We start from the raw sequence: 22558 nt of genomic DNA on the forward strand, positions 1-22558 counted from the left end.
TGCTCTAGTCAGGTGTGAACCCCCAGACCCACATGAGTAGACTTTAAGCTAGCTACATCACACCTACATTCTTACAACCAACATCCCAGTGATGGCATCTCCCCCTACTCAATTCAGGTCCAGATGATACAACCTCTTAAATTTTCTACACCAGCTAAAAACCAGCTAAAAACATGCTCATTTTTGTTTTGGACTTTTAGTTAAACGGACGCTGTTGTACTTTTCCAGCTAGTCTACTTCGTTTCTATATCTTAAGAGTTTTTAAAAAGTTAGCCAAAACTTTAACTCTCTTTTCAATGGTATCCTATCAGTTTTAAGTTCCTTTTCACTTTAGGGTTTCTAACGCGTTTCACACAATTTGGGGAATGTTTGCTTGATATTTAGTGAATAAAAATAAGTAAATTGTATCTCATCCTAATCGGTCCATCTGGAACCTTTCTTTGAAACGCAACTGCCCCGTCAGTTAAAAGAACAATAGTCAAATACAGACAACTGATACTGTCCAATTAAATCGGTGGAATTGTTTTCCTGATTGTTCCCCTATCAAATTTTAATCAACCTGGAACATGTTTGTCTAAAGGAGAAACGAAAGCATGGACATTATATTTTTCTGTCTGCCGAACTGCATGGAACGCAGAACTAAATTCCAGCTCTGCAGCGTTTACTTCTGAACAGGTTATATTAACTGCTCCTAAATCGTCCCTATCAAGCGAGGCAATTTGTGATTATGGGGGCTGATCAAATTTTCAACAGATACACTTTCCTATTCACTGGATTGAAAAGTGAGATTAAAGACACCGAAGTCCTTTAGCTACAAAGCATAAAGCAGCGACAGTAAAAAGACTAAATGTTCAGAAACAGACTTTATGCTTCCCCTGAAACAAAAATAATATTCTTTCGCTGAACGCAGAATGCAACAGACTTGGACATGAGGGATTGATTAAGCCCAGCTCTGAAGAATGCAAACATTAAGGATTAAGTTGTTATCATTTCCTTAAACAAAAAAGCAACCAACATTTATATAATTCTATGGTTTTATAAACTCAATTTACGTTTCTGTCCCTTAGGGTTCAGGAACTGCTTGAATGCTCCAGAAGAGTGCTAAGTTTAATTCTGCCTGCTTTTCCCCCCTGAAAAAGTAAAATTACCACACTGCAGCCCCCATTCACAACAATGTTAATGCCACTATAACTGAAGGGCAGATAAATATACAGATCCTTTCAAAGTTCTGCTGGGGGAGGGAGAAGGAGGAGTGGGGAATTCCAGATGGGTTGAGGAGTCTAGACTGTTATCAATGTCAGAGAGCAGAAATGCTTCACCCAGTGCTAATCATAGCATCAGAGGCAAAGAAGGAAAAGACACATTTATGAATTTCTCCATGGAACCATCTCTCATCTTAAGAAGGAGCAATGCGATGGGAAGAGAAGGACCTGCCCTTCACTAATTATTCTCTCTCTCTCTCTCTCTCTCTCTCTCTCTCTCTCTCGTAGGATATTGAATGGAAAAAAGAAAATCTGGATGAACTCAAAAGAATAAGTCACTGGCCAGATCCAGCAAATGCACGGGTTTAAAAATCCGTTGAATTTTCTTCCATCATTTTCCCCATCACTCCTCCGTATTTCAGCAGGAGAAAGTGTCCTAGTTAGGGGCAGTCTTTAAAATGCTCTTGGTTTTTGTTTTAACTTCCCATTCATTCAGTTTGGATGCTAGAAGGTCGGGATGCAGTAAAGGGTTTTCAACACCAGCTTTTAGAAATACTAAAATATACAATAAATGCAATGCAAAATTGCTGGGAGCTGGGTATACATCCATTCAACTTCAGTTTAATGGCTATATTTCAATGCACCATCAAACAGTCAAGCACAGAGTAACTAGCAGAAGTAGTGGAAGATTAGAAGGTAGAACACTAACTGGGCAGGGTGAAGACATGCAAAAACTGAATCTTGTCAATCACAGTTGCATCTCTTAAGGTAGGAACAGGCTAGTCAATTTCAGAACTAGAGACGTGGACCATTTGCCTAACCTTTTTTTTTTTAAAGAAAGAGAAAAATGAAGCTTTCCATTTGAAGCAGATGGAAAGGGGCAGCCCCAGAGGAAACCAGCAGAACCTACTGGAGTCACATTTGCCCACATGCAACACAACTGTCCATGCTTATCCCAACCAGTGCCTTAGTGCAGGGGTCAGCAACCTGCGGCTCTGGAGCCGCATGTGGCTCTTTCATCCGTCTGCTGTGGCTCCCTTTTGTCGGTCAGCTCCACAATTGATAGGGCTTTTGATTAGGACAGATAGAGGAAAAAGGACACCGCGCTAGGAAGAGACTCTATGGTGGGGGAACCAGACTTCCGGTCGGCTCCAGAATTGAATGGGGGGCTTCGGATTAGGACATTTGTGGCTCTTTGAGTGTTTAAGGTTGCTGACCCCTACCTTAGGGCAACGTAAAAGGGAAGGCACCATTTCTATAGCACAACATCTAATTCTGCTCTCGGGCTCCTTCAGCTGTGGTGGACTTGCTGCTACAGTCAGTGACATCCGGAAATGGTCTTTGAATTTATTATTACCTTAAGAGTCTTTGAATCCTTCTCGTCTTAAGCCGCATACCAAAGATCCCTCCATGTGTGTCATCATTTCAAAAAGGAATATATTACCTGATTAAACCGTATCCCGTCAGTATTTATTCAAACATCTCTCTCAAGAACTTCGCAAGGAGTTAACAAGAGAGAGACGAGAATGCAGCTTTCCCTTATGGCCAATGATAACGCTAAATAATGTGTTTAGGTATGCATGAATGAAGGAATGCTAAAGTTGGGGGAATGTTTCGACATTCATGCTTATTGCTATCTCCTTACACAGCCCACAATATTCAGGTGCTGTGTATTGAGTATTGAGTATTGTGTTTTGAGACAGGCACTGATTATTTTGGGGCTCCAGGCTAGGGAAGGAAAACTCTTGAACCTCAACTGATGGTGGCCTGTTTAATTATGGTGCTTTTTACAACCATACCAGAGGTGGTATATTCAGCAGGTCCTGACCAGTTCTGGAGAAGTGGTAGCGGAAATTTTGAGTAGTTCAGAGAATTGGTAAATACCACCTCTGACTGGTCCTGCCCCCATCTGTTCTCTGCCTCCTAATTCCCAGATGATCGTGAGGGAATGGGGATTTTACAGTATCCTCCCCCTGGAGTGGGGAGGGAATGGATATTTTGCATAACCTTCCCCTGGAGTGGGGAAGGAATGGAGATTTTGCAGTTTCCTTCCCCTGGAGTGGGGAAGGAATGGAGATTTTGCAGTTTCCTTCCCCTGGAGTGGAGAAGGAATGGAGTTTTTACAGTTTCCTTCCCCTGGAGTGGGGAAGGAATGGAGATTTTGCAGTTTCCTTCCCCTGGAGTGGGGGAGGGAATGGGGATTTTACAGTATGCTTCCCCTGGAGTGGGGAAGGAATGGAGATTTTGCAGTTTCCTTCCACTGGAGTGGGGGAGGGAATGGGGATTTTACAGTATCCTTCCCCTGGAGTGAGGAAGGAATGGAGATTTTACAATTTCCTTCCCCTGGAGTGGGGAAGGAATGGAGATTTTACAGTATCCTTCCCCTGGAGTGGGGAAGGAATGGAGATTTACAGTATCCTTCCCCTGGAGTGGGGAAGGAATGGAGATTTTACAATTTCCTTCCCCTGGAGTGGGGGAAGGAATGAAGATTTTACAGTATCCTTCCCCTGGAGTGGGGAAGGAATGGAGATTTTACAGTATCCTTCCCCTGGAGTGGGGAAGGAATGGAGATTTACAGTATCCTTCCCCTGGAGTGGGGAAGGAATGGAGATTTTACAATTTCCTTCCCCTGGAGTGGGGGAAGGAATGAAGATTTTACAGTATCCTTCCCCTAGAGTGGGGGAGGGAATGCGGATTTTACAGTTTCCTTCCCCTGGAATGGGGAAGGAATGGGGATTTTACAGTTTCCTTCCCCTGGAGTGGGGAGGGAATGGAGATTTACAGTATCCTTCCCCTGGAGTGGGGGAAGGAATGAAGATTTTACAGTATCCTTCCCCTAGAGTGGGGGAAGGAATGGGGATTTTACAGTTTCCTTCCCCTGGAGTGGGGGAGGGAATGGGGATTTTACAGTTTCCTTCCCCTGGAGTGGGGAAGGAATGGAGATTTTACAGTATCCTTCCCCTGCCATGCCCACCAAGCCACACCTATCAAGCCATGCTATGCCCATCAAGCTACGCCCACAGAACCGGTAGTAAAATATTTTGAATCCCACCATTGAACCATACCCTATGAATATGGAGGCAGAGGAGATGATACAGGAGAAATAACTGTCATAGATACCCCCAAAAATTGTCTTCATAAATCGTGAGTGCTCCATCGCTGGAGGTTTTTAAGAGGAGACTAGAGAGTCACTTATCTGAAATGGTATAGGTTCTCCTGCTTGACCATGGGGCTGGACTAGAAGACCTCCAAGGTCCCTTCCATCTCTATTCTGTTTTAAAATAGTTGACCCTGAATTTAAGAGGACACCTCCCGAAGGAAAAAAAAAAGATCATTTCTGCCTGGTTTACCAAATGCAGGTAGTCCTCAACTTATAACAGTTCATTTAGTGGCCATTTGAACTTACCACGGCACCAAAAAATAGGCACTTAGGTTCATTGTTCACACTTACGACCATTCCAGCATTCCCTATGATCAAAATTCAGACGCTTGGTAGCTGACTCTTATTTTGTGATGGTTGTAGTGCTCCCTTTTGCGACGTTCTGACAAGCCAAGTCAATGGGGGAAGCACGATTCACTTAACGGCCGTGTGACTCATTTAACAGCTGCAATGATTGACTTAACAACGGTGGTAAGAAATGTTGCAAAGTGGGACAAAACTCACTTAACACACTGTCTCACTTAGCCACAGAAATGCCTGGCTCCATTGTGGGCATCGGTCAAGGTACTGCTATATTCAGCAAATCTATGATCATTCTTACACAACATGGTACAGTGGCTGTGAATTCATTTCTAAATGATACTTAACCATTGATGAGGGCTAATTATTGCGATTACTATCCAAAACAGATCTTTTGCTCAATCGAGTCATAAAATTCTTATTTTCCTGATATAATGCAAAAATCATGAAAAACAAGACCCACAACTGTATCAACTTTTCCACAGCTCGAGTTGAATGGGCAACTTTGAGTGGTACCCAAAAGTGTTCTGTGGTAGGCAATTTAAGATTAAGATTAAGAGCCGAGGTGGCGCAGTGGTGAGAATACAATACTGCAGGCTACTTCAACTGACTGCTAGCTGCAGTTTGGCAGTTTGACCCTCACCAAGTTCAAGATTGACTCAGCCTTCCATTGACAGGCCTGTAGTTATGTTCCTTTTAGGATCTTTGGCCTGCCACGCTCTCTATTATTTCACTGCGCTGTTTCATTAGTGTAGTAGTTGGGAGGGGGGAATAGAAAGGAGTAGAATTGTGGAATTTTGTTGTTGTCATTCCTTTCTAGAAGCCAAGGTCATCTTTTGTCTCTGCACCTCTGCACCTGACCGGAACCAGCTGGGTGGAGATGCCAGCGTGGCCAAAGAAGATTGGACCACGTGATGGATTTATGGGTGTGGGGATAAGATCATGAACTTTAAACTGGGCGGAATCCCAGGAAGCTTTCAGATTTGGGATTCCACAGCACGATACCAACATGTCTGTCTGATTAAATTGGAACTTTAAGGATAGCTCTGCCTTGGACTCTGATTTAATTCTGCATGATATTTGGAACGCTGACATCCATCCTTCTGAGGTGGGTTAAATGAGGACCCAGATTGCTGGGGGCAACATGTTGACTCTGTAAACTGCTTAGAGAGGACTATAAAGCACTGTATATAAGCCTAAGTGCTATTGCTATTGCTATTAAGGTAGGTGGACTTCAGCTAGTTGGGACACTGATGTTTTCAAAGGCAACTCCAATTACATCAAATACACTTCTGGAAAACTTTTTTAAAACCCAAAATAAAACTCCATGTTTTTACTGTTCTTTAAAAAAAATTAATATTTAGCTTGAAGGGTAAATGTCACCTCATCCTTTTAAAAAAAAATCTTCTCGATTTTATGCTAATAGAATACATTAACCATCTTATGGTTAATTAATCAGAAATATTTGTACCCAGACGACACGCACTTTAACGAAAGAGAGTATGTTTGTATTAAAATAAAATTTTTAAAAACTTTATTTAAAAAAAAAGAATACATTAACCAAAGCAGAAAACGAAACCGTGAAAATTGAACAGCATGATTTGAAAGTTCAACAAGATAGTTTTTCAAAGGCAATGCTTTGACTGAACAAATGCAAACTTTTGTTTTTACTCTTTCCAACCCAATGGTAATGATGGAAGGAACTAATGCTAATGGGGTATGTATGTTATGATTTACACCAGGGGTGTCCAAACTTGGGAACTTTAAGACTTGTGGACTTCAACTCCCAGAATTCCCCAGCCAGCAGAGCAGACTGGGGAATTCTGGGAGTTGAAGTCCACAAGTCTTAAAGTTCCCAAGTTTGGACACCCCTGATTTACACCATCTGTCTTGTCTATGGGCAGTGACTTGCCTATTCTAAGCTGCCATCCCTTTGAGTCACATGGCCCGGAGTAGAATATACGCTTACATACTATACAAACAAAGAAATGCACCCTGCTGCTGCTGCTGAGGTTGGAAAGAATTACACAAGTTGAGCTCTGTTAAGTATTCTTCATATGTTTTAGTCTCTAGGCCTTTGATCGTCTTAGTTGCTCTTCTCTGAACTTTTTCCCAAGTCTCTCGACATCTTTTGTGTAGTATGGTGACCAAAATTGGTTGCAGTATTCCAGGTGTGGCCTTACTAAGGATGTATAAAGTGGATCTAATACTTCACGTGATTTTGATTCTATGCTTCTGTTTATACAACACAGGATTGTATTAGCTTTTTTGGCTGCTGCCGCATATTGTGGCTCCCTCCACCTGGTTCAATATGAATTGGCACAATGGACAGCAGCACAGCCATACCCAGTACTTTCATGGATGACCCACCACAGAATGAGAGTCAATGGGTCATCATAGTTAGTCCTCAACGTACGACCTCAACCCCTTGGTCTATGGACTGACACTGAGCCAAAGCATTCCAGAAAATGGCCCCCACAAACAAGCAAAGCCCCATCCAGGGGATGCAGGCAGCAAGTGGACCATGCCTCCTCTGCTTCCACTGAAAAGCCTCTCTCCATGGAACCAGTCTCTGGTGCCCAAAGGTTTGGGGGGGGGGGACTCTGCCCTAGCTTGTTCATCTGATTCCTCTTTGATCTCCTGAAGTTGGGATATCAAAAGACACCAGACAAATTATTTCTCCTGATCGTCATTTCCTCCCTCTTCCCATCTCTTTTTTTTTGTGTGTATCCAAATGTTACAACCAAAGCCTAGAACAATAGAATAACAGAGTTGGAATGGACTTTTGAGGTCTTCTAGTCCAACCCCCTGCTTAGGCAGGAAACCCTACCCTACTTCAGACGAATGGTTGTCCAACATCTTCTTAAAAACATCCAGTGTTGGAGCATTCACAACTTCTGGAGGCAAGTCGTTCCATTGATTAATTGTTCTAACTGTCAGAGAATTTCTTTTTAATTCTAGGTTGCTTCTCTCCTTGATTAGTTTCCATCCATTGCTTCTTGTTCTGCCCTCAGGTGCTTTGGAGAATAGCTTTGCATCCTCTTCTTTGTGGCAGCCCCTGAGATATCGAAACACTGTTATCATGTCTCCCTTAGTCCTTCTTTTCATTAAACTAGACATACCCAGTTCCTGCAACCGTTCTTCATATGTTTTAGCCTCCAGTCCCCTAATCATCTTTGTTGCTCTTCTCTGGACTCTTTCTAGAGTCTCCACATCTTTTCTACATCTTAAAAAAACCAGCAAGCTATGACAACCACAGAGACGATACAGCAAAAAAAAAAAAATTCTTCCAATTATTAGAATATTTTAAGCAACGTGAATGTCGAACAGATCTACCCTAAAGGCAAAAAACAGTAAAACTGACACCTATTAAGGCTCTCTCTTGAGAAATGGCAGGTAAGTTTCAGAATCCTAAAATGCCAGTTTGATTAAACCAAGTTAGCATTTTAAAACAGAGAAAAGAAATGAGTTCTCCGATAGAGAATAATACTATTCTGAGCAGGGCTCCACTTTCCATGGGTAGAAGTATTGAGAAATAAGAAATAATAAGGAAAGGTAAAAACCTATATGAGCTGGTATCAGTTACAAACTGTTGGCAGAAATTGTTATTCCCTTTTCTGGAGAAAAAAATAACTCTAAAGAGATCCGGATGTTGATTAAATGAAGAATAATTCAAGGATAATCCAGAAATCAAGCACAAGAAAAATGTTAAAAATATGTATTAAAGCAATATAGTCTTTCAAGGTGGTCTACAGGTTTTCAAAAGAAGGGCACATACTTCTAATTATTATAAGTTACTGCAACTTATTTCTAAACAGAATGTTTAATATTGCAAGTGTGCATCCTTAAATGAGATCTCTTGAGATCAATTCAATAGATTCCAGTATTATCGTGCTTAAGGCAGAATCTGTGATTTCAGAGCCCAGCATCCCCAACTAGATCCCACATCTGGAACTGTGTAGGAGTAAGAAGTTTGAAGGACAGATACAAAACAAGGCCAGCGAGGCAGAACAAGAAAGTAAAACACAGAACACAAATAAGTGAGTTTGTATCTGAGCTTTCCCAAGCCCCATCATAAATGTTTAACATGCTTTTCAAATTCTTTTAAAAAATCGCTTTCTAAAACAAAAGCTATGCCACAGTGAAGCACTGTAATATTGTATGCCTTATTTTTCACACAAAACTGACTTTTTAAAATCCTGTCTGAACTAGGAATCATTAACAAGTCATCAAGCCTCATTTTTTTTAAAAAAATAGGTTCGTGAGTGAAGAATACTATCAACAGATTCATAACTCATGCAAATAACAGTCTTTGGATTCCAGGCTCAATATAACTGGAATGAATCAAGCTGACAAGCAGAAGAATTAATATTAAAAGATTAACCTTATTTAAGATCTAAGAAACACGGGCTGCAGCCAGAGTTCCACAGAGTGGGTTTCAATAAAACACGAATGACAACACCAATAAAAATAAAATCAACCTTTTCAAACGTGCTTACTTAAAATGATTACTTCAGGTGCAATCAGAGCTGCACCCAGTCTGGCTGTATAACCAAAATTCTGGCATATGTTGATCTTCTAACTTCCATCCCTTTACGTCATAACATGAAACGTGTCCTACTCTTCTTAAATGTGTCTGATAGGGGGGAAAAAATCACTTCTTTCCAATCATCTTCCCCCCCCTTTTTTTGTTGGCCACATACCGACTTTAAAAGTCAACGCTTGTCAAGAAATGTCCCCTTAAGCAACCTAAAACCCATCAGTTTTTTTTTTTTAGCTGATGTCAAGCCATCCAACATTGCTGTACTATGAGTTATATTGTAGGAGGGGAAAACTGGTGTCCACATGAAGATTTGCATAGAAATCTGTTTTAAAAACCCTGAACGGAATGTGAAAACAGATGGGGAAAATATTGATTTTAAATCACTCGACCGGCCAAAATAATCCAATGCCACTCTGTGCCTCCCACCAGCCATTGAATATGTGATGTTAAACCGACAATAATCCTGTGTTATCACCCACTGTTTGTTCCCATTGCATTTCCAGATATTCTTATCCTCAAGCAAGAAGAGGCAAAAAGCATTTTGCACAGGCATTTATTAAACAGTGTGTGTGTGTGTGTGTGTGTGTGTGTGTGTGTTTACTGGCAGCTAATTAATTCCACTGCCAGATTAACCTCATAAATCAACGGAATAATTTGAAATAAAAGAACAAATATCTCTGATGCAATTTCTTCATTTCCATCAGTGATTACAAAATATACAGGACACTCAAAATTCCACACAATGAATATGTAGATTTCGGAGAACTATTTAATCATCTTTATACATGCGTAGACTCACAGTATAAGGCTAAACTGAAATTTTTGGACAAATATTTAAACATGTACATCATCCAAGATAAACTTAAATACAGAGATCCTGCAACAGTTCCTCAAAAGTTAACCAAGTACACTCCACATCTTAACACTACACTTAAATTTTCAGCATCATATCAATTGATTTTCACCAGTTTAATAGTCAAACATATTGTATGATTACAAAGAGATAAATATTGTTGATTTACTCATTCAATTTGTAAAGATTTGATGCTATTCAACTACCATGGTATTGTAAGGTAAACTTCCTGAATTCTATTGGCTTAAGACTGCAGTTATGTTGCTACATTGCTTGAAAACATTTAGTTTTGCGTTCGGGTTTGTTTCATCTTTTTTTCCTGGCAAAAGACAATGTGATTCATCCAGAATAAACACAAACACAAACCTCTCTTTGTATGAAAAGTGAGAATAATAACCGACTACAAATTGCATGCAAGCAAGAAACGTTTTGCTTCTTGGCTGTCCTAAATATGTTTGTTTTAGCTGCTTTTCACAAATTATCTGCACATTTAAAATTGCATGAGCAGGGCCAGTGGGGTGTAAGATTTACTAGAGGTCAGTATCAGTGTGAATTTTTCAAGCTCTTTAGTATAACCAAAGGATGAAAATATGGCAGAGAGTTCATTTTCCAAACCAAAATATGAGCCTATATTTGTCACACGAAAAGCAGGTAAGTGCCCAATGAAACAAACCTGTATGATGAAGATACACTTTTAAGTGTAAATGAAGGTTGTCTTCCTAACCCTTTAACTCAATCACCTTGTTTTAGAGTGGAAAGTTAGATTGCAGTTATTTAATTAATTTTGCAACTACGTACGGTTTAATTTGTATTCCACATTGAAATGCACTGGGTAAAAATGGAAGGGGGGGGGGGAAAGCAAGTAACTCCTAATATAAATAGCAGAATGTTTATTAGTATAAATATAATAAATGCTGTATAAATATTATCATGGCAAAAGGACTCACAGCTCTATTTAGAAAGCATATTTTTGTAGGCACTTTTGTCCTTTTTACCTGTCTGCCATCAATAAATCTAAGAACATACTCAGCTGTTGAAGTGAAATCTCACTTGCTCCAGAATAAAATATCTGCTTCATAAATCACGTAATGTAAGCCTGTTGTTTGAACAGCGTTTTGATGTTTAAATAAAAAACTGGGACTGTACTGAGGTATGAGATACGCCAATAAATATTATCTGTCTACCATATCTCCAAGTTGTGGTTTCAAAGAACACAAAGACCTAAGTGTGCAATCTCTTAGCATATTGTCCTCCAAAATCCATAAGTTCCCTTCCTGACCACAAAAATAAAAAAAAATAAATTACGAGCATCTCTCCTAAATCCTCAATTCCATTTGGCCTCTTCTTCAACGCTTTCCTGGAAGGAAAGCAATAGGACTAAAGGATTCAACCTTTGTTGGCTTAGGAAAGAATGGCCCTTGGCCCAGGGAGATTTCAAGAAAAGAGACTGGGTCATAGCAACATTCACAAAAGTTGTGTTAAGGAGTTCTCAAACCAACAAATCCAGCTCTTTATTTCACTGGGGTTTTGGTGATCATCCCAAAAAGAAGCTGGTCATTTCAACTCATAAACTAATTAAATTGAGAGTCTTGGGGTGGACGCTATACTTTAGGTTAAATGTCTGTGGAGATTCTCAGCCACATCCAGGTCATAATTGTCTCAAAGGTGCTTTTTTTTTCCTTCAAAAGGCAACTCGGTTGTTTTTCATGAGAAAGAAGAAAACTTCTTTCCCTTACTTCCCCTCTAAGTTGACTTCCCAAAGAAGCAGCTTTTCAAATCAAGCTATTTCACATTCGCAGGTGGCCAAAATTTGTGCACAAATGGCCTAAATTTAAAGTTTTTAGCATCACGATTCTGAAGACTAATCTTTCAGGTCCATTTCTGCTGATTATTAGACAGGGATTTCATCTCTATATTGTGTTTCCCCTTCCGTTCATTCTCTGTTAGTTCCTTCAAACTAGCATGCCTCTTCTACATTAACACTATTTTCATTCCTAAATTTTATTACCACATATTATTCAGGGGGGGAGTATATTCTGTCTATCTACTGATACTTACTTTTCCCAGTTCACTAGTGGTCTCCACAATTAATTCATTCTTTCTTTCTTTCTTTCTTTCTTTCTTTCTTTCTTTCTTTCTTTCTTTCTTTCTTTCTTTCTTTCTTTCTTTCTACATCTTTGAGTCCCAATCTACTTCGTAGTTTCACATATGTAAAGTCTACCTTTCAAAGCTTCTAAGTAAAATAAAAATAAATGTGTAAAATGTGTAAAATAAAATCAGTAAAATAAACCAGAATGGGAAATTCTATTCCATTTTACAGAAGAATCTGCCTTTAAGACAGAGTTCCCTCTACTTAAATGCACGTGAAGTCTTTCCTATTAAAACAAGCCTCGCATCCTTGTTCAAACAGAAGCAAATTGCACAATGATGGCAGATGAGAATAAACATGTTATGTGGGTAAGGAGAACAAGGGAGTCTCTGGATTATAAACCGCACGATGGAATTTTCCTTGAAAAGCTAACACTTTTTATAAGTATTTGATAGCAACGGAGGCCTAATGAATCAAAACCGGAAAGTAAATTAAGATATCATTCATGACAAATTATTATGTTTCTTGAAATGACATCGGATTGAACTGGGGTGTACGATGCACTAAATAGCTAATCTCACTGTATTAGGTCACAGTTACAACACTTTCCTTCCCTCCAAAAAAAAATGTTGTTCAGTTGTCAACTTGCTGAAAGGTATAAATAACCAGAGTGCATTTATTACTGTGGAATTGCACTTTAATTCAGCTACAAATATCCACTGGTCACAACTTATCTTTTTAAATGAAACAACCAAAATGAAATCAGGTTTCTGAACCAAATGTGGGGGGAGGGGGGAGATGTCAGAGAGAATTGGGGGGGGCATCTATGAATATATACATGTCCCTGAAAATTGCAGGCAGTGACGGAAAAGGGGGAGATGCTTTGCCAAAAAATATTGCTGTATTTTGGCAAGATGGGGTCCTTTCGAGTGATAAAGTTTTCTACTTCAAAAACTGTTGAGAAATGCTTTCGATCAACCGATTTGCCTTACCTACAGTGTCAGATTCAAGCATCAAAATATATCAATAATCTGTGCTGGGTTATCCTTTGACAGATTAGGGGATTCCTGCATTTCTAGGCACACTGTGGGGGGAAGACCGATGGTGGGATCTGCTTCCAATCAAACCCACACATTTTTTTATGCCCAGGTTACATTTCTATCAAACTCCAAGGATCTGTCCAATTTTTTTCAGTGGGTCTCAATCAATCATGAACCTCAACTGGATGTCTTAACACACTCTAATAATATCATGGCAGACTGTGCAGGAGAGAAATCATCAGATAACAACCTTTACTGTTTCTCTCCCCCCCCCCCAGTTATTATTTTGCCTTATTTAGAATATTCTTGGATTGTCAATCGCAAAAACTGTTGTCTGAGTATCTGCTACTTGTCCCTCTCCTTCCAAAAAGGATCTCTTTCAACTGAGCACCGTCTGACCAATCCCTCCCCAAAAAGGCAAGAGTAAACTTTCCCAAGCTTTTTTTTTTAAAGGAATCAATAAAGAAAAATGCATAATGGGCAGTTGTATTCTACACCCTCAAATCGGGGCAGAACTTCAGCAACAGTTTGGTGAAAACCTCATCCAAAGTTTCTCACATGGTTTGTTAGTGAAAGAAAGAAAGAAAGAAAGAAAGAAAGAAAGAAAGAAAGAAAGAAAGAAAGAAAGAAAGAAAGAAAATGTGGGAAGGAAGAAGCATTTCACCCTTCATGTAAATCCTAGGAATTCTTTTGTTTTGAACTAATTAACCCCTCTCCCATCTCAATTCCCCACCACCCACGGACTTCAATCCCAATTTTAAAACATTTTGTTGGTTCTTGAAAAAAGAAGATCCTCCTTTGGTTGGTTGGAAATCAACCAAGGAGAGAAGTAACCTATTGCTAAGGGGAGGAAAAATTCCAAAAGGTGAGAACAATAAACCCATGGAATAGCTTGCCTTCAGACGTTGTGGGTGCTCCATCACTACAGGCTTTCAAAGAGAGACCCCCTAACTTTGTCAGGCACAACAATTCCCCAAGTGGGGCTTTCCAGAGGACCCCCCTCTGTCGGGAGGCAGCCCACCAAGGCACACACACACACACACACACACATACCCTCCTTGTTGGCTTCCATCTCTCTCTTCTTTGCACAGTTACTTTAACACACTTCCGGCTGGTGAGTTGCATATACAAAGGACATCAGAATAATCAGAAAAGTCTACTGAAAAGTTTGGTGGTGGGAAAACAAGCTGGTTTCCCCTCCCGCTAAGCCTAAGGCAGCAAAAGAGCAGAAAAGCAAAGGGATGGAAGCCCCCGCCCCACCCCAAGACTATGAAGCCCAGCCAACCCATTGCAGGAGTGATACTTTCAACCTTCCCTAAGCGATGGATGGATGGATGGATGCCCACCTACTCTGCTTTGAAGATGGCCAAAGGGCTCCCTTCCCCAGAGCCACAACTCTTGGGAAGGAAATGTACTGTCAAGTTGTTGCCAGTGCAGTGTCCTTCCCCCCCCCCACCTTAATTTACCTATTCTGGAACCAGAAAAAACAGGTGTCGAGATACTAGTTTGTTCCAAAGAGTTTTCACAGGACACTTGAACCTCAGAATTTTTAGCCATCAAGTGAGGAAGGAAAAAAGAGTCATCTGGTATACTTTAAAAAAAAAATTGCATTAGAACAAATTCACCTCTGCCTTTGCAAACACGCCTTCTTTCCCTTTGTTCCCCTTAAATAATTCAGTTCACTAAAGATGGACATGCAAATTAGAAAGGCCTACTCTGCTCTTATCCCAAGATCTGTTTCTCTCTGCCCCCCCCCCCCCTTATAATTTCACATAGTTAAGAGAGAGAAGATCTATCAGGACCAAACTCAAATTGCTGCTCAATTTCAAATACTTCAAATGAAAATAAACCAGGAAAAGGTAGCTCTACCTGGCTGTATGTTAATCCATGTTATACTAAACATCCCTTACAGCAACTCAGTTTAAAGCAAAACTGGAATCAACTTTGTCGTTGATCCTCTTAACCGCAAAACAAAAGTATAAAATGCGTGTAACTTTTTGGAGCAAAGTAACATCGATGTGATATAAATGCAAGGACTCTTATATGTTCTATAGCCCTGCAACTAATTCATAAGAGTGGGGGGGGGGGCGACTTATGTCCAGGAATTATCTGTCTTTATCAAAGCAGTGAACTCTCAAAATATGCCTTGCTGACATATGTGAAAAGCCAGACCTATGGAAAATCTATTTTACAGCCTGTCTCTATAGGTGCACAAAAAAAAAAAAAAAAGGATTATGAATTATATTTCTCAACCCTTACACAGATTACAATTCTCACAACTCTGACTGGTTTAAACCCCCAATTAGCATGCCTTTTTACTGGGTAAAAGATTATAGATATATGGGCTGGCAGTCTTTTTGACCCTGTCTTTCCTTAAATCAATCCCTGCCAGCACAAGCTATCTCTGTCCCCCCTCTTGACCCTCTCCTCAGCTGTTCCCCCACTTCCATCTGCCCTACCCCCTTGGCCGGATTTGTGTGAAAAAAACCGAGGATTGAGGTAGACTTCACTAGATCGTCGCTACCGGCCGACACGCATGAGAATTTACTAGAGCAAAGCGATTTTAATACAGATCCCACTCCCCAGTTCCCCAAAACTGCTAAATAAAAATAAACAAATGAATAAAAATCGGTGTAGTTCGCGTCCTTCGACAGCCGCAGGGCGAAGCCGCAAAGCGGGAACGCTTCGTCCAGCCTGTAAAGGCGCCGGTTCTGTGTAAGTTACTCTTTTGAACTGCCTGCCACGCGTGCAGACCCTTTTCGGTGGTACCGGGAGGCAGAGATACCCCCCGTTCAGCTGCGGCCCAAGCATCCGGCTGGAGGGAACCGCAATTGCGGGACGGGCAAGGGTCTCGCGACCCGGCCCGAGGAAGGATGAATCCGTCCACCTGCCTTTCTCCTTGGTCCAGGGAGAGCGTCTCTCTCTCTCTCTCTCTCTCTCTCTCTCTCTCTCTCTCTCTCTCTCTCTCTCTCTTTCTCTCTCTCTCTCTCTCTCTCTCTCCTCTTACTAAACGCGCAAAGGGAAAGCAAACGCGGGGGCGGTTTGGAAAGACTTTAAAGGCACCCGCGGCGCCAAGGATAAAGACTTAAAAAGACTTCAAAAACTCGGAACTGGACGCGGAACTTTTCAACATCTCCCAGCCCACCTCCGACTTTCTTTCTTTCTTTCTTTCTTTCTTTCTTTCTTTCTTTCTTTCTTTCTTTCTTTCTTTCTTCTTTCTTTCTTTCTTTCTTTCTCTTTCTCTCTCTCTCTTTCTTCTTTCCTTCTTTCCTCTCTCTCTCTTTTTCTTGCCTTCCTTCCTTACTCTTTCTTCCTTTTCTTTGTTTTTTCTTTATTTCCGTCTCTTTCCTTCCTTCCTTCCTTCCTTCCTTCCTTCCTTCTCTCCCTCTCCCTTCCTTGTAGCGAAGGGTTTCTCTCCTTCCGAAGACCCCAAAGACCCCTCCCCCCCAGCCCGGTGCCCAACTTTGCGGCGCGCGGGAGCAGGCGCTGCGCCGCGGTAATTCCTCGGAGAGTCGCTTCGCGCGGGAATCCCGTGCACCCAGAGACACACACACTCACACGCAGAGCCCCCCTCCCCCCTCCTCCCTCTTGCCCCCGGAGCTCACCTGGCGTTGGTGCAGTCGTTGTAAAGCGTCTCGAAGTCCCTCCTGGAGATGAGTTTGCACCGGTTGACGCCGGGCTGGATGGCCCCCAAGCCGCGCAGGATGCGCACCTGCTCCACGTTGCAGACCACCGGCGTGATCTCCAGGCGCTTGAGCTTGGTGTAGACCGTGTGCAAGCCGCCCACCAGGTGCTTGAGGAAGAGGTCGAAGGCCTGCGGCAGGCAGATCAGCTCGCAGCCCTCCACCGAGAACGAGGCCACCTGGGCGCCTCGCAGCTCCACCATCTTACACTCGTTGTTCTGAGGCGTGTTCTCCACCGGCGAAGGCGTCGAGTACACCGGTTTGCCCGAAGGCGTCGGGGGGCCGCCGCCGCCTGCCGCGCCCGGACACGGAACTGGAGCTGGACCAGGACCAGGACACGGACCAGGACCCGAACTGCTTTCCGCACCTCCTGAAACCGATGCTGCTGCTGCCGCCGCCGCTGCTGCTGCTGCTGCCGCGGCCGCCGCAGCAGCAACCGCCGCGCCGGGCTCCGGGCGGAAGAGGCCAGGGACGGTGGTGGGGGCGGCGGCGGGGGCGGCCGGAGCTGTCGGGGCGGGAGGCGGGGAGGGGGCAGCTGCCGGGGGCGCGGGGGGCACCGGGGGCGCCGGCGGGGGGGGCGCCGGCTGCGCGGCGGGGATGAGCGGCGCCGGCATCGCCATGGTCACATCAGAGGAGCCGGGTTAAGGCGAGGGGCGCTCCGGGCGCTGCCCCGCCGCGGTCCGTGCCAACTTGAGCCCAGCACCGGCTACTGTTGCTTTTGCTGCTGCTGCTGCTGCTTGCGGGACCCGCTCCCCGCTCTGCGGCTCCGGAGCCGGCTGCTGCTCCTGCTCCTGCTGCTGGCGGCGCGGTCCACCCTCTCGCCGCGCCCCGCGCGCTCTTGCCCGCCCGCCCGCTCGCTCTGCCCGCCCGCCCGGCTCTCCCTCCGGCCGCGGCGCGCGTTGCTGTTGTTGTCACTCGGTGCAGAGCGGGGGGCGGAGCTCCGCAACTTGCGAAGCCCCTTCAAGCCCAGCCGGAGTCTCTCCCCCCCCCCCACTCCGCCCGGCTCGGGGCGCCTGAGGAGGCCAATTGGAGTGGGGGTGTCGCTGGCGGGGTCGCTTCCCCCCCAGCCTGCCCGATACGCGTAATGGCCCGGAGAGGGGGGGTGACTCTAGCGCCCCTCCTTCCGGGCAGCGGGGCGGGGCCAGCCAGGGGGGTGGAGGGGCAATTGCTCCTCCCTCTATTGCTCCTCCCTCTTTTAAAGACCGGGAAGCGGTTGTGGGGAACTTCCTGAGGGGACCCCGCTGAGGAAGGGCCACCCGGCTCCCGAGCTTCTTTCCAGGGGTCCCTCTGGGAGGAAAAGCGTCCGTTGGGCGGTGGCAGCCGAGGGACCTCCTCCCCGTCCCGCCCCTCCTCTTGCTCCCCCGCCCTTTAAAGAACCGATCCGCCTCCCCGGCTTCGAGCTGCCACCCAGCGCCGCGTCTCCCGGCCAGTCCGCGCTTGTGACTTTGGAACCGGCCAGAAGACTTTAAACCGAGCGGAGGCCAGCGATAGCCCCGATTGCCCCACCACCCCAACACACACACACTCTGCTAGGCAGGCGGCGGATCTCCCCCACCCCCTCCAGCTCCCACCCCGGAGTCCCGATGCGCGCACCCTGGGGCTGCTTAAAGGAGGCCTTTCACTTTCCCCAGGGGAGGCGCGTCACTTTCACTTGCCGGCAAGCAGCGCGCACTCTCCTCTTCCCCCAACGAGCAAACCAGGGCACATCAGGCTTTGCCCCCCCTCCCACCCCCATGGCAGAAACTTTGCTGCACGTGGGGACGAGCCAGGGGGAGGCGGAGAGCCCCGCTGTGCCACTCGAAGCGGAGGAGCGCCCCCCTTGCTTTTGCGCTCCGAAAAGTGTTTTTTTTTCTTTTTTCAGGAATGGGATTCTCGTCGTGCGATTTCTTTGGGGAGTTGTTGTTTTTTTCTTATTTCCTTCCCACTTTCAGCTTCGCGAGCGTCCTCCTTTGGCTCTGAATCCTTTTCGTCCCCTAGATTTAGGTTACATTTTGGAAGGGATGCTTGTGTAAACTCTTTCCTAACCGTTGCGCCCAGGGACGAGTTGTGTGGCTCATTTAATTTCTCCCGGAGCGCAAACCGTCCGCCTTTCTCTCTCTTTGACAGACCCCCGAGCAAGGGTCACGTCAAGATCCTAAGCAGGGTTGAAAATAGATTACACGTTTGGAGAAAGGTGGTAGTAAGTGAATGAACTGGCAAGTCTCTGGGTAGGACGAACTCAAGGCTTTTCTGGAAAGTTGGCGGGCAGAAAAAGGACATCCTTTTGGCTTTCTCCCCGCGTGGGCATCTGATTATCCCTCCACGTAAGATGTAACAAACCACAACCGGAACGCCATAGAAAAGACCCTTGTCTTGCGCTTCGATCAGTCTTGCGCTTCGCGCTCAGAACTCTTCATTTACGCTCGCCCACGGTCCAGCCCCCGAGCCTCCCCGCGTGGAAACCAGGAGCCTTCTCTGCCCCCCACCCCCGCCCAACGGTGAGCTGCACATGCGCCGGACTGCTCCGGCCAGCTCGCCATCCGAGCGCCAGTCAGAACGATGTGCGGGGGTGGGGGGGAGAGGCCACGATAGGCAGTAAAGAGATTTTTTCCTCCTTTCTCTCTGAAATAATTAATGCCTCAATCAGTGTGGTACACCCTTGGAGACAAATTGGTTCGGGAGGAGGAAAGATATTAAGAAGCAACTCAATTGTTTTTCGGCCAAATCCGGAGTTTTATATATTTTTTATTCCTCCCTCCCCCTCCCCCGAAAAGCAGTTCGCTAAACGACGACACAGAAAAGGGAGAAGCGGAATTGAACGTCATCCTGAGAAAGGCGAAGCTGCCTCTAAAAGCGTTTTGTAAGCTGGGGGGACAGGAGGTCCATCAATATTGATACCCAGAATTCCCCAACTTAATTCTTGTTGCATTAATCTGGATTGCCTTGCACCGACCTAACAATTTTCAGGTGATCTGGAAACAAAACTGAGCCACATCAGGCCCGATGGATGGAAGACCACCAGGAGTGAAGGGGAAGAAGTAGCTAGAGAAGGAAGCTCAGCCAAGGCTCTTCCAGGAACAATCACAAACTTTGTCCACCAAGAGTCGGGACAACACGAAGGAGACTTTTAAGGGTTAGAACTCCGAAGTAGGTTCAGCCCAGGGGTGAAATTCAGCAAGTTCTGACAGGTTCTGGAGCCCCAGTAGCAGAGATTTTGAGTAGTTGGGAGAACCGGCAAATACCACATCTAGCTGGCTTCAGAGTGGGGTGGGAATGAAAATTTTGCAATATTCTTCCCCTCCAGTGGAGTGGGAATGGATATTTTGTAGTACCCTTCCCCTGCCACGCCCAACATGCCAAGCCCACAGAACCGGTAGTAAAAAAAATGAATTTCACCACTGGTTCAGCCCTTGTTCAGTGAGTCTTCCCTACAGGAATGTTACCTGCACAGGAAAAAAAATTGCTGTGACCATTTTGCAAGATTCATTTTAAACATCTTAAACTCCTTTTTTTAAAAATCCTTAAAACCAGAGGACTTTAATTTCCAATTTCCATCTTCAATGGTGAGGAACCGCCTCTGTTGAGCAAGCTAATAAAAACAATCACTCCTTTAAAAACAAATCCAAAGAAAAAAATAGAACCATTTTTCATCCTTTCAACTCCAGCCCCAATCGCTTGTCCTTCATAAGGCCCGTTTCCCCCCCCCCAAACCGATTGTGACTTAATCAAATCACATTTGAAAGCTGAATCCGCGGACCTTAAGAGCTAGAGAGGAGCACGGGAAACCGGCCGAAGGAAGGGATAAAATTGGGAGCCTGCAGCGTATTTGCGCTTTTCTGTTTTCCTAACTAAGAGGGGTGGATCCCGCCCAACTGATTTTGTTCATCCTCGGCGGCTCTGCGTGGCAGCTTTCCAAAATATAGACAAGTCTGCGCGGATCCCACCGCTTCAAGTCTGTCTCAAGAAAACGCCTTGGGCATTTGAGCAAAGAAGCATCAAACCACAATCTTAGTTTAATTTGGGTTTAATCTCGGTTCACGCGGAGAGCTAGTCTAGGGGTTCGCGCTCCCGGGTTCTTTCTTAGGTGAGAAAACGCGCCGCAATCCTGAAGCTGCCAAGAAGCAAACAAACAAAAAATCCTGCTTGCTTTTCTCGCTTGCCCCGATCCCGACAGAAAAGAGCGAAGGGCGACGAAGTGTGTCCCCCCGCGTTTCGAAGCGCCAAGCGCCGACTTTAGGATCCCGCGCCAAACCCACGCAAAACGAGAAGGGAGACGAAAGGAAAACCGAAAGGAATCGGCATCGATTCTTTCCCTTTCGTGAAGACGCCCCCAGCGGCCTCTCCTCCCCAGCGTGTCCGTCCCACCTCCCTCCCCTCCTTCTCCCCGATTCCTGGATAGCCCGGAATGATTTGCGACTTCGCCCGGTTTGTCACGCAGGAGCGACGCCGCTCAAATCCGGCCTCCTGTTTAAAATTCAAAGACCTGCAAATCGCTCCGTTTGTCCTTTGATGGGGGCCTCCGCTGATTAAAACGCGACCAAGAAGGCTTAATTGCCGCACTAATTAAGAAGTCTTTAATTTCTTTTCCTGGAATATTTGTTTGAAGCGGGGAATGTTTTTTTTCCTGCTGCTCGGCACAGCTTGTTCAGGGGGACAAGCGTCTCTCTTCCCACCCCCACCCCCCTTCCTCTCTCCTCTCCCCCTTTCCCTCTCTGCTTTCTCCTCCCTCTGACCTCCCCGGCGGCGAATGAAAGAAAACAGTCAGGCGAACCTAGAATTGGGGAGGTGATTTATGGCTGGCCGGACCAGAGGGCGCGCGCACGGATTCGGAAAGCCCGCCCGGGGAACGTGGGAAAGGCGCAATGGTCCGGCCCTGCTTGCGCGTCATCTTTTTTCGGCAGATCAAGGCGAATCCTTCTGTTAGGACAGGGGGGGGGGGTTTAGAAATAGGGCCAATGTCTCTCTCTGTGTGTATGTGTGTGTCTTCTGTTCATGTTCAGGCGTTCTCTTTCTCTCCTCCCCCTCTTTAAAAAGACCCACCTCCCCATCGTCTCTTGGGTTCCTTCTTGTCTCTGGCGCAGACACCCACAAGTGGTCTCAGGCAGCGTTGGAGACCCCCTCGAAGCTGCGCTGAAGCAACGGGGGTCACAGGCCAGGTGATGCCCAAGTTGTGCCAACGTTTGCAGAAGCTGCCCTCGTTCCAGGGGTGAAATCCAGCAGGTTCTGACAGGTTCTGGAGAACCGGTAGAGGAAATTTTGAGTAGTTCGGAGAACCGGCAAATGCCACCTCTGGCTGGCCCCAGAGTGGGGTGGGAATGGAGATTTTGCAGGATCCTTCCCCTGCTACGCCCTCTTACCCACAATCACAGAACAGGTAGTAAAAAAAATGAATTTCACTACTGCCTCGTTCTCCAGGACAAGTCGAAGCGACAGTTACCATCTTCCGGACTCAGGGCCCGGCTTCTTGAGAAGACCCTCTCTGTAAGACGTGCCCCGTCCGGTTTGATGCGACAAAGTTGGGGGTGCTCCAGATCCCCGTCGATTGGGGTCGTCTGAAGGGACCCTTGTCTTGTAGAAGAGCCAGTCCAGGGGCCTCTGATTCCTGGCCTCGTTTAAAAGATGCCTTTAAAAAATTGTTTCTCCTCTCCGGCCACCAGGCCTTGGGGGGGGGAGGGGTGGCGCTAGGTGGACAGGGGCCTCTTAGAGTTT

General features: G+C 45.2%; 1 protein-coding gene across 4 annotated transcripts in view; it reads right to left on the minus strand.

Moving 5' to 3' along the window:
- Positions 1-17953, minus strand: part of DACH1 (dachshund family transcription factor 1) — a 363503-nt gene extending 345550 nt beyond the window's left edge. For all 4 annotated transcript variants that reach the window (XM_081949432.1, XM_081949431.1, XM_081949430.1 and 1 more), the window contains exon 1: positions 16793-17953. In XM_081949432.1, the coding sequence (XP_081805558.1) occupies positions 16793-17490 (698 nt within the window). In that variant the 5' untranslated portion in view covers positions 17491-17953. The remainder of the gene's footprint in view (positions 1-16792) is intronic.
- Between the last annotated feature and the right edge of the window lie 4605 nt (positions 17954-22558).

The sequence above is a fragment of the Natrix helvetica genome (assembly GCF_964273705.1).
Source record: "Natrix helvetica genome assembly, chromosome: 3".
Lineage (NCBI taxonomy): Eukaryota > Metazoa > Chordata > Lepidosauria > Squamata > Natricidae > Natrix > Natrix helvetica.